Genomic DNA, 11,866 nt, shown 5'->3' with positions numbered 1-11,866 from the left:
GCTGCCAAAGCAAAGAGAGAGATCCTGTGAGTTAAAGAGGTATCTCTGTCAGACAAAAGATAGAAAATATTCACTTGAAGAGTATTGCAATGCAGGCAAGACAAAATAAACTCCCAAAATGTAGACCTTGCTTCAGAGTATAAAGAGCAAAACAGCAAATATGGTGGCAGGTCTTCTATCTCTGGAGCCCTACAAATACATAAGCATTGAGCCAGAGGGGGTTGGAAATATTTGCCATTAATTATAGTTGTTGGCATCGTTTGAAAACGAAAGGCCATAAAAGCTTGCTGAAGTTTTGGAAATGTGAGCTTTATCAAAGAGGCAGGTCTTTGGTGGTCATTTTGAAAATTTGGAATGAACAATAACCTGTCTGTTCAATGCCCCCCCCCACTATGACTAAAACTACATTCGCGAAGCCTCTCTTTTGAGTTCAAGGTAGAGAATACATCAACTGAGGTACAATAAGATTGAAGCAAGTTACATCTTGAGCTCCAAGATGTGCAATTCAGCAGTTGTTTAAAGCATAATATGTTCATACTGCCTCTGAAACAGGAGGTAATATATAGCTATTATGATGAGTAGTAGCCATTGATAGCCTTATCTTCCATGAATTTGTCTAATCCCCATTCAAAGCCATCCAGGTTGGTGGACAACATTATGTCTTGTAGACGTATATTCTATAACTTAAATTTGTGCTTTGTGAAGCGGTTCTTCCTTTTATTGGTCCATCTTCATTGGACGATCTCGATTCTAAAGGAATAAGAGAGGAAGGAAAACCTTTCTACACGCAATGCATAATTTTATGCAACTCTATCATGCACCCTCTTACTTGCCTCTTTTCCTAACCTGGGAGAGATCTACACTAAGCTGGATATACCCCTTATAAATGGTTTTTTATTATTATTATGTATTGAGTCTTATCTTGCCACATGACGCTTGCCTTGTAACGTTGTATCACTTACCCTTTCTGTCATTCTATTTTCTGATCTTATCCGTATAAGTTGTTGTATTTTCTCTTATGTGGCTGATTGCATTGTAAGAAACCTTCCTTTTTTTCCATATGCTTTTCCTTAGCCAATCACCTTCCTTAGGGCGTGTTTCTTCTGTTTCCGCGCCCAAAGTAGCAGCTGTTTTTCCTCTTTCTTGCTTCCTGTTCCTCTTTGCAGACACAACCTCCCTCCCATGATGTGCATGTGTATGGGCATTGTTCTATATGTGTTTACTGAGAAGTAAGACTCTCTCTGTTCAATGGGCTTTCCTCAATGGTAAGCCAGCATATGATGTTAGCAGTTGAAATCAATGGGATTTACTTTTGATTAAGGGAACCAGCACACCTGTAGTTCATGAACTTGAAGATGCAAGCAAGCAGGGAGGGAGCCTCCAGGCAGGATTAGTGGATTTACTTTACTCAAAAGTAAATCCCATTGATTTCAACTGCTAACATGATATGCTGCCCCTTGGTCTGTGCTTAGGAAAAGGGTGCAGAAAGAGGGGAAATCTTTCCAGCCCCCCTCTTCTCTCTGTTTCTCTCCCTTCCAAGCACAGACCAAGGGGCAGCAGGTCATGTTAGCAGTTGAAATCAATGGGATTTACTTTTGAGTAAAGTAAATCCCCAAACACTGCCTGGAGGCTCCCTCCCTCCATGGCTCCTGTTTGGGAAAAGCTCCCAGGTGTGGAAAGAGGGGAAATCTTTCCACCACCACCCTTCACCGTTTCTCTCAGAGGAGGGACAATGAAAGAAAAGAGGAAGTGGGAGGAGCAATAAGCAGATGCGGAACTGAAAAACACACATTACAACATACATTGTGTGGCCCGGAGTGCTGCTTTCCTACTGGAGAGGAAAACAGTAAGAAATGTCTTAGTACCTATGTATGCCCAGCAACGTTTTAAATCAGTATAACATATTATGTTTATTGACTGACAAAACAACATTATATATACCAATGTAGATCTCCCCCAGGGATCTCAAACATTATAAGGAGAGCCAGTGTGGTGTAGTGGCTAAAGTGTCGGACTGGGAGTCAGGAGATCTGTGTTCTAGTCCCCACTCAGCCATGGAAACCCACTGGGTGACTTTGGGCCAGTCACAGACTCTCAGCCCAACCTACCTCATAGGGTTGTGGTTGTTGTGAGGATAAAATGGAGACGAGGAGGATTATGTACACCGTCTTGGGTTCCTTGGAGGAAGAAAAGGTGGGATATAAATGCAATAATACATACATACATTACTTATAGAGAACCTGCCCACTGATCATTCATACACACAAAAAGCATAGTGGGTTATGGGATGGTAAGTTTGTAGTTATCTATATCTATCTCCTAAGTCACATCAGCCATATAAAGTGACAAATGAAGGAAGCAATTTTGACCTCATTAGAGAACAGAATCTCCAACATCAGTTGGCACATGCATGAAGGCCAAGTCATACCTCCTCCCATGGATGTGTCTGTGTTTGGTGATTTTCCTTCTTGGGCTCAATCCCAACTTCCTTTAAGCTCTGGGTCATTAGTGAGGGCTCATTCATTTGACTTCCAAGCATTAAACTAAATCCTTCAGTTGGGCATAGAACATTCTGCTCTTAGGCATAGGAAGTTCTGCTCTTAGATTGCCATTTGCTGATAAGATTTACATGACTGACTATTTCTAATGTGAAGGCTCACATGAAATGTACCATGACTGGCTTTCTGGCTCAAGATATTTAAATCATCAACTTTCTCCAAGACTGACCTGGTGAATGGTATATCCTAGACCACACAGTCCCTTCTGTGCTCCAACAGTCTACAGTGTTGCCAACAAAACCTCATTTGTCTTTAAGTTCATCAGTTACTAGGAGAAGATGAATAAGTTTCTGCTCCTCAGTATCTCCATTCTTCTCTGCTCTGTCCTGGGTGAGTAACAGAAAATAGACCAAAGAAGGGGAAGGGTGGGGTGGGGTGTCTCTGCATGAGGGAAAGACAGAACCTTTGTTTAATATTAGCTAGTGAGCCACATTCAAGGTTATATTGTTATCGTATAAAGCCCTAAACAACTTGGGACCAGGATACCTAGCAGACTGCCTTCCCTTATATACACCCAAACAACAACTATGACCTCCAGAGGATGCCTTACTGGCCATTCTGAGGCAAACAAAATACCACCATGAAGATCCTCAGTGGCGGGCCTTCTCTGTGGCAGCACCCACCCTCTGGAGGGCCCTCTCTCGTGCGATTCAGGGGGTGAAAAACAGAGCTGAAAAGATGACAAAATGAGCAGGGCTGAAGCTGTGAGAATAAATTATAGGCTCAATTATAGCATTTGAAAGGTAAAACTGCAGGGCGTTCTGTCACTTTTGGAGAACGGGAGAAAAATCTTGTCCAGGCAGCTTTGATTAGGTGAATAAACAAAACATGAGCTTGTTGAAGTTCTCCGACTTCCATTTTAAAACTTGTTCCATATCAGATTGTGAGCGCTGTTGTCTCTTTGCATGAAAACTTACATGGATTTTCACAGTGATTTCTCCCAATGTGCACCTCGATTCTCCCCTCTATTAAAGTGCGTTATTGAAATCTGCACATTTTTCATGGCTTATTTGTCAAGTACATACTTTTTCTAACAATTTTCTTGTGCGGCATCAATAAATTGCAACCTTGTAAATGTGTGGATTTTAACAGCAGGTTGCATTCAGGTCTGCCTTACTTCCAGAAATGGCAAAATTGGTAAATTTTGGTTTAAAAATGACCTGAAACAAATGCCTTTTCTATCATTACTGTTGATGTCATTTCCCCTCCCTCCACTGCCTTCCATGACACCCTCTCCCTAAACAACCAGCTTCTAAGGCTACTGAACATGCTTAGGTTTCAATGGTATATTTTCTTCTGAGGTGGTGGCATTCAAATCTTGGGGTTCCCTGCAGTGTTCTGATAGCACCCATCTTGTTTCTTTGCCCCACCCCATTTGGCTACAATCCTGTTGGCAGAAACTGCTTGAGCTAAATATTAGAAGGACAAATATAGTGAAATTCTGTAGTGGATGGAATTACATTTACACTCTCTGGATGTTGATTCTTGCTTTCCCAACAGCTGAAGCACGTACCTGCTATCAATGCAGTAATTATAAAATAGGTGTTGGCTGTAAATCCCCTGGCCTAAAGTATTGTACAGCTGAACCAGGACAACAGTGCAAGACAATCACATCTTTCCGAGGTATGTTTGTTTCTAAATGAATGCCTGGCTGAGAGTGGATGAGAATTACATTGCTTGGGACCACAACTCCTGACAGAACACCTCTCGCAACATGAACCTACCCATACACTACGCTCAACATTTAAGGTCCTCCTTTGGGTGCCTACTCTGAGGGAAGCTCAGAGAATGGCAACAAGGAAAAGGGCCTTATCCATGCCCCCCCCCCAATTATGGAATGATCTCCCCAACGAGGCCCACTTGGTGCCAACATTATTATCTTTTCAGCGCCAAGACTTTTCTCTTCTCCCAGGCATTTAACAGCATATGTTAAGTTTTTTTAATTGACCCCAGATTAGGGTGACCATATTTGGGAAACCAGAAAAGAGGACACCTAGTGTGTGTGTGTGGGGAAGCAGCTTTCTGAGTCCTGCAGAAAGTACATTATTCCCCCGCCACCTTAAAGAACCCGATTAGAGTGGAGGAGGGGAAAGGATTTCATTCTGCACCACCACCATCCACTCCAATTGCGGCCTTTTCTATAATGTCCACGAATGACCCACTTTCCCCTTTAAGACCTCAATTGGAGCTCGGGGGGGGGGGGAATGATGTGCCTCAAGAAAGCATGTCATTCCCTCCTGCCATGCTAATGGCAGCCTTAAAGGGGAAGGTGTGTCATTCCAGGACATTATTGAAAATTATAGAAAATCCCCCCTGACACTATGGAAAGAACAAAAACCAGGACAAATCCGGGGAAATCCTGACAGTTGGTCACCCTACCCCAGATCTATCTTAGGCCTGGCTGAGAGTTCAAAGTTGTTTTAAAATATATATTTTCTTTGTATGTTGTCTGTTTTTATGCTTTTATGCTTTAAAATTTTGTATATCCATTTTTAATGTTTAAATTTTTGTAAACCGCCCAGAGACCTTGGCTATGGGGTGGTATAGAAATAATAATATTAATAATAATAATAATAATAACAACAACAACCCCTCTGGCATTGATGAACACACATATCTACATAAATACACACCAACACATATTTGCTTACTTACAATATTTTTATACTGCACAATATATTAAAATTCCAGGGTAGTTTATTTTAAGATATGACAGTACAAAATAAAAAAAAACACAAAATAATAAATCATTAAAAACAGTTAAGAACATTTTTTTTAAAAAAAAACATTACATCAGTATTACAATAATAGAGAACAGTAACTGGGTATTAAAAGTCTGTGTAAATTAGTGTGTTTTCAAGAGTCATTAAAAACTTTACCCATTTCTGCCCCTTGGATCTCTCTCTCTATATATATATACAATCCATTCTCCTGATTGGTAAGTAAAGCAATAAATTAATCCAGTGCATATTAATTTACTAATTTATATTAATTCAGTCTCCTGGGAGGTATTGACAAAGATCTGTTGAGTGACCAAGCAAATATGGATATATTAATATGCTTCCTTGTCTCCTCTGCCACAGGTAACTTACAGCATTTCATTGGGCAAGGGTGCACTCAGCTAAATGAAGTATGTGGATCTACTCAATTCAGTGAAGAATTAGGCAGTTTTACAACAAATTGTTGTAACAGCCATGATTACTGCAACAGCATATAGTAAGCTTCAAAGCTGTGTCAACTTGACCACCAAAGCAGCAGACCTTACTTCTCTACTATATACAAATTTCCAAGACCTCTTGCTATTTGCTTTGAGCAGCTTTGCTGAAGAAAATAATCTTAGAGGCTGTCGATTTTAAAACCGGCACTTCAAATTTGATGGCTAATATAATATCACATGCATGGATTCTTCTTCCATTCCAATCTATGTCCCTGAGAGGAGGGGTAATTTTAATCCTGTGCATATGCTATCATTCTCCTTCCAGCTCCCTCCAATACTTGCTACTGGATTGCTTAATTAGGATCAGGGAATTAGTCTTTTAATTTGGGCATAGTACTAGAAGCAATTTAGATCAATGAAACAAACCAGGCCACCTGATGAGAACTGATAGTTCTCATCAAACGAAATGTCGGTGTTACCCCTGAACTGTTGAACTTCAACAGTTCAAAATTTAGATTTTGATTATGAACCTCAGTCGCAAAAAATAACATTTTATGTCTTCAACCATGTTTGGTTCTTCCATGTGTCATCTTTTAATGTCAGCTATCAATCTGTCAGCTTGTCAACAATTGACAAACATCCAATAACCTTGCCTTTCATCCACCATATTCTGTCAAATGCCAAACACAGGCACACATGGCTATCAATAAAATGCTGTCATCAACCAAATACAATTGTTTAAGAACTGTTTATTAATATCAAAAAGCACTCAAAGATAATTATTTCATGCAATTAAAAGTTGTAGAGGTGTTAGGATTGCACCTGAGGAAGCCTCCTCAGATGAGGAGGAGGCAAACTTACAAGAAGCAGAGGGTGTTTCCTCCCCCACAGCCAGAGCAGAGACCAGTGCACAGTTGGTAGGGAGTCTTTCCATGGAGGAGAATGCAGGTCCCGTGGAGGAGCCACAGGCGAGTCAGTTGCTTCCTCTGCCTGTCGCTCCTGAGGCTGAGTCAGAGACGGAGGTGGTTCGACCACCCAGCCCCCGCGAAAGGAGACGAAGGAGAAGGGCAGAACAAATGCAGGTGGTGAGGTGAAGTGTGCGCCTGCAGAACAGGCAGGGAAAAGACGCTGAACTGTAGGAGGGGTTTGGGTCAAAAGGTGGAAGAATGAGGCACAGCTGGGATCTGGGTGGGGTCATGCTGGCAGGGGTTGAAAAGGGAGAATCTGACCGCTGGTCTGGTGTAGCAAACACCTTTCGTTCTTCCGGTTGCTACTGTGCCCTAACGCCTTGCCTTGTGACTCTGGATTGCTGACCTGGACCGGCTTGATTGACTCCGCTTGAACGTGTATTCCTGGGACTCTGGATGACTGACTCAGCTATTGATTTTGGACTGGACTGGACCTTCACTTACGCCTGGCTCCTTGACGCCCACACCCTCTGTTTTGGTGCTTTGACCCGGACCGGTAGGCTTACGCTGCAGAACGTGCCTCTGGCTAAGAACTCTTGGACTCCGTTTAAAAGACTGGGCTGTTCTTAAAACAGCAGCAACTCCCTCCTGCATTCTTGGCCAGAGATTTATGGCCAAGTAATTGACCATAAAACCCTAAAGCAATAAAACCATTTAGTGGAACGCTTGACTTGCGGCTGGTCACTGAAAAGAGGATACCACTGCAAACCAATTACATTATAGAGTCAAATTCCATATCATCTCAGTTGTAAAATTACAAATTGATGTGTACTTGATAATTATCCTTTCATAATACCATAATGAATAAAGGTGTGCCCTGACCAGAAGAATCAACTCAGATCCCAAGTAACTAATTTGGAAAAATAGCCCTATTTGAATCAGACCAATTCAGAAGCTGTATTGAGTTGGTTTAATAGTGAAAATGTGGGCTTCAAGGAGTTTCTAAATGCTAGTAGTAGACTTGTGTAATTAATTTTGCTTAAGTGGCAGCTTCATAGTTAATAGGACAGGCCTTTCACACAGGCTAGCAAATCTACAGCTTTTACCTTGAAGTTGTTTTAACCAGCTGTCTGAAATGAAGATAAGGGTCACAAGGTTGTCTCCCACTCTTATGAGCTCGCTCGCTCCCTTCTCCTAAATCTGGCCTGTCACCTTCTCAGCTTGGGGAGAGATGCTTATAAGTTCAAGATAGATTGTATTATTATACAATCTATCTATTGTAGGGGCCCTGAAAGACACCCACCTATGTGAGCTAGATTAGCTGGAAAGCAGTGTGAGCTTTCATTGCATAGATATTCTGCATCCATTTTCTATCAATATACCACCATCTCTTTGTGTATGTGGGTTGTTGTTTTTTTATCTTGGAAATCAAAAAGAATCTAATTTGACTGGTACTTGGAAAAATCAGGGCTCTAGATCAAAATGGTGACTGTACACTTTGACTTGGAGATCAAACCCAAGTTATGAGTCAGAAATTTAAGACTTTATACCTCCCATTGAGTATCAGGGGAATTTTTTTTCTTTTAAAATGGCTATACCTTTGTCAGAATTTCATGTTATTTATAAGCCTAGATAGTTAAGAGTTAAGAGCAGAGACACCACACTGACAACAAAGGTCCGCATAGTTAAAGCAATGGTATTCCCCGTAGTAACCTATGGCTGTGAGAGCTGGACCATAAGGAAAGCTGAGCGAAGGAAGATAGATGCTTTTGAACTGTGGTGTTGGAGGAAAATTCCAAGAGTGCCTTGGACTGCAAGAAGATCAAACCAGTCCATACTCCAGGAAATAAAGCCAGACTGCTCACTTGAGGGAATGATCTTAAAGGCAAAACTGAAGTACTTTGGCCACATAATGAGAAGACAGGATACCCTGGAGAAGAGGCTGATGCTAGGGAAAGTGGAAGGCAAAAGGAAGAGGGGCCGACCAAGGGCAAGATGGATGGATGATATTCTGGAGGTGACAGACTTGACCCTGGGGGAGCTAGGGGTGGCGACAGCCGACAGAAAGCTCTGGCGTGGGCTGGTCCATGAAGTCACGAAGAGTCGGAAGCGACTGAATAAACAACAAAAGTAGCCCCTAGAAGGGGATTATGCAAGCTGAACAACAGAAAATATTAACCAATGATGTGAGTCATGAAATCAATGTAGCAAGTGAATCACAAAGTCTACTCTAAGCATAACTAAGTCTGTATCAAGCCCAATGGCAAAAATATATATTTCAGGAGCAGAACTAGATGGTTAGACCCATGTGTTTTCTTCGGGTATGGATATGGTATCCTTTTGGAATTCTGTGTTTGATTCCTTTTCCAATAAAATCTTATTATTTGAAGAGTAAAGTACAAAACATCTTTCTCCTCCTAAGAAGTATATGTTAGTATATTGACATATACTGTGCCACTGTGGTGTAGTGGCTAGAGTGTCAGACTGGGAGTCGGGAGATCCTGGTTCTAGTCCCCGCTCAGCCACAGAAACCCACTGGGTGACATTGGACTAGTCACAGACTCTCAGCTTAACCCACCTCACAGGTTTGTGGCTGTGAGGATAAAGTGGAGAGGAGGAGGATTATGTATTGCGCCTTGGGTTCCTTACAGGAAAAAAGGTGGGATAAAAATGCAATAAAAAATAAATATTATAGGGATCTTCATGAATACATACAACCTGCTGCTGTGTCTAAGGAGGAGGAGGAAGAGGTGACTATGATGACAATATCGTTCCATCCTAGGCATTTTATATTCCTGAGTAAGTTTTGACTGTTGACAACAATTCCCCTCAACACACAATGAGTAGTGTTTTCTTCCAGCCTAGGGGATAAAAGGAACTGATCAGAGCATATCTCAAGTTGGGGTGACTACTAAGAAAACCTTAAAGTCTCATACTAAAGATGATAACAAAGGGGATAGAAAGGGAAAATGTTGCACATTGACATAGTGCTAAACCCTGAAGTGCAGGCTCTTCTCATGATGGCCTCTATAGCCCCAGGAGGATCCAAAAATGTCTGCAGCTGTATCAGCAAACCAGCTCTAGCATGTTTCATCTGAACTGAGCCAGGCCCACGTTCAACTCAGCTACTTTCATTAGGTCTCTGCACGGACCCCCTGCTCCGCCCCTGCAAATTGCAAATTGCAGATTGGGCCCACTCCACCCGACCTTGATCCGCCTAGGGTCTATGGCCTGGTCTTCCTGTTTGAGTCCTCAGGCTCAGTTGAAGCAGCTGCGGGGCCGTGGACATATGCAGGTAAGAGCCCCCTCCCCCTTGCCTGGATCTGGTAACCACCCCCTCTTTCCTCCCCCTTACCTGTGCAGCCTGGTCTTCATGTTTGAGTCCTCGGGCTCAGTTGAAGCAGCTGCGGAGCCACGGACGGATGCAGGTAAGAGCCCCCTCCCCCTTGCCTGACTCTGCCACCATCACCGCACAGGCTGCGGTGGTGGCAGGGCCAGGTAACCACCCCCTCCTTCCTTCCCCTTACCTGTGTCCGTCCGCAGCCCCACAGCTGCTTCAACTGAGCCCTAGGACTCAATTGAAGCAGCCACGGGGCTGCGGACGGATGCAGGTAAGACCCCCCTCCCCCTTGCCCCCTTACCTGGCTCTGCCGCTGTCGCCACACAGGCGGCAGCGGCAGGGCCAAGTAAAGTTCCCATACCTTTTTTGCAGAGCCCCAGATCAAGGCGAAGGATCCACCTTCACCTCGATCCGCTCCGCTGCTATCCCGATCCTCTTCACCTCCGCCTTAACGGGAGGCAAAGCACCCCAATCCACTTCTGCTTCTCCGGTCCGAGGAGAAGCAGAGCACAGCCCTAACTTTCATAATGTGAATGGGAAATGTAAGGTAGAAATGGTTGAGAACCACTGACAGATAAAATTCCTCCCTATCTTGTCTCTGGGGAGATGTTGAGCATCACTTTTTGAAAATGTTTATAATGTGTGAGCATTTGCAGTTGGGGAAACTAGTTTCCCTTAAACCACTCAACCAGAAACCACACACCAACCACACACACACACACACACACAGAGAGAGAAATGACTTCCTTTCTCAGTAGTAAAATGTTGCTGATTAGCTGAATATGTTCCAGTTGCAGGTATTTTAAACACAGGCCCAGATTTGAATGTGTCTAGCCATTTTATTAGAGTTCTTAAGTTCAAACAACAACAAAAATCTGATAGGAAGTGCACTAACAGACTGGTTCAGAAGACAGTGTGGAACAATTTACAGTAAGTAAAATCATGCATCAAAGAGAAGGGAGGAAAGATACTTCTGTAGTGTATACTTCCAGGCCTCAGCTGTGAGATTAGGGGTGCTACAAATCCCCAAATGTCTTCCTATTTCCTTCTTCGATGTATTAAAGGAAAGTTCACTTGAAACCTGCAAAAGTCTTTATAATTGCAGCATGTTGTACTTATAGCTATGTTTTCCGTCTCAAAAACCATATTGCACCAAGAACCTGGCTTTGTACACCCCCGAGTCACGGTATTTTGGGAGTTTACTGTTGGAAGAATAAAAACAAGCACACTAGCATTGTACATTCATGTTTATGCATTTGATTTTCGATATTCCTATACCGTCCATGTCTATACTGCCAAGAGCCAAACCTTTCTGGAGATTTCACAAAAAATGCCCTTCCCCAAGTTCTGTGCACATGGATGTGTGTGTGAGAGAGTTATAGGCAGAGGGGGGAGGTTAGACCTATCCGATCACCATGAGGCGGAGATCCGGTGGCACTACTGGTTGGGCTGGGGAGGCACAGCCTTTATTAGGCAAGACTGATCAGACTCCAGCATCTTCTCAATTGCAGCTCCGTCCTCCCCTCCTTGTATGTAGTGTGGGTTACATCTGGTTGCCTTTTGGGGGGCAGAGTAGGAATTTTTGGCTCATAGTCTGATTGGGCCAGGCTATGTGTCTTTTTGCCTACTTCACACTGTAAGTCAGGAGAGGGTGTCTTACGAAAGTCTTCTATTTTGGTCATAATTCCTTAGGGAGGTAGTGGCGGGCACGCTCAGAGGAAAAGGATGGTGACCATTCTGTGGCACTGTTCTGGTGACAGGTAACACCTGAGGCCTTCCGCTGAGGGTTGTGCAGCCCCAGTGGGGGGATAGGGCTTACCTGTGAGGCCAACTCAACTCACACCACCCATGTTTCACAGCTCTGGGGGGTGGGAGTGACACAGGAAGGCTTCCCCTCCCCAAA

The 11,866-nt window shown here is 43.2% G+C and overlaps 1 protein-coding gene across 1 annotated transcript; it reads left to right on the top strand.

The window, feature by feature from the left end:
- The first annotated feature begins 2,836 nt into the window (after positions 1-2,836).
- Positions 2,837-5,775, top strand: C12H9orf57 (chromosome 12 C9orf57 homolog). Its single transcript, XM_063139277.1, has 3 exons — positions 2,837-2,888; positions 4,059-4,181; positions 5,642-5,775. Exons 1-3 carry the CDS (start codon positions 2,837-2,839, stop codon positions 5,773-5,775), a joined length of 309 nt encoding a protein of 102 aa, XP_062995347.1.
- The last annotated feature ends 6,091 nt before the right edge of the window (positions 5,776-11,866 follow it).

Source organism: Elgaria multicarinata, chromosome 12 (assembly GCF_023053635.1).
Source record: "Elgaria multicarinata webbii isolate HBS135686 ecotype San Diego chromosome 12, rElgMul1.1.pri, whole genome shotgun sequence".
NCBI classification, from domain to species: domain Eukaryota; kingdom Metazoa; phylum Chordata; class Lepidosauria; order Squamata; family Anguidae; genus Elgaria; species Elgaria multicarinata.
The sequence above is the reverse complement of the archived record's forward strand: the minus strand, read 5'-3'. Positions and strand labels throughout refer to the sequence as shown.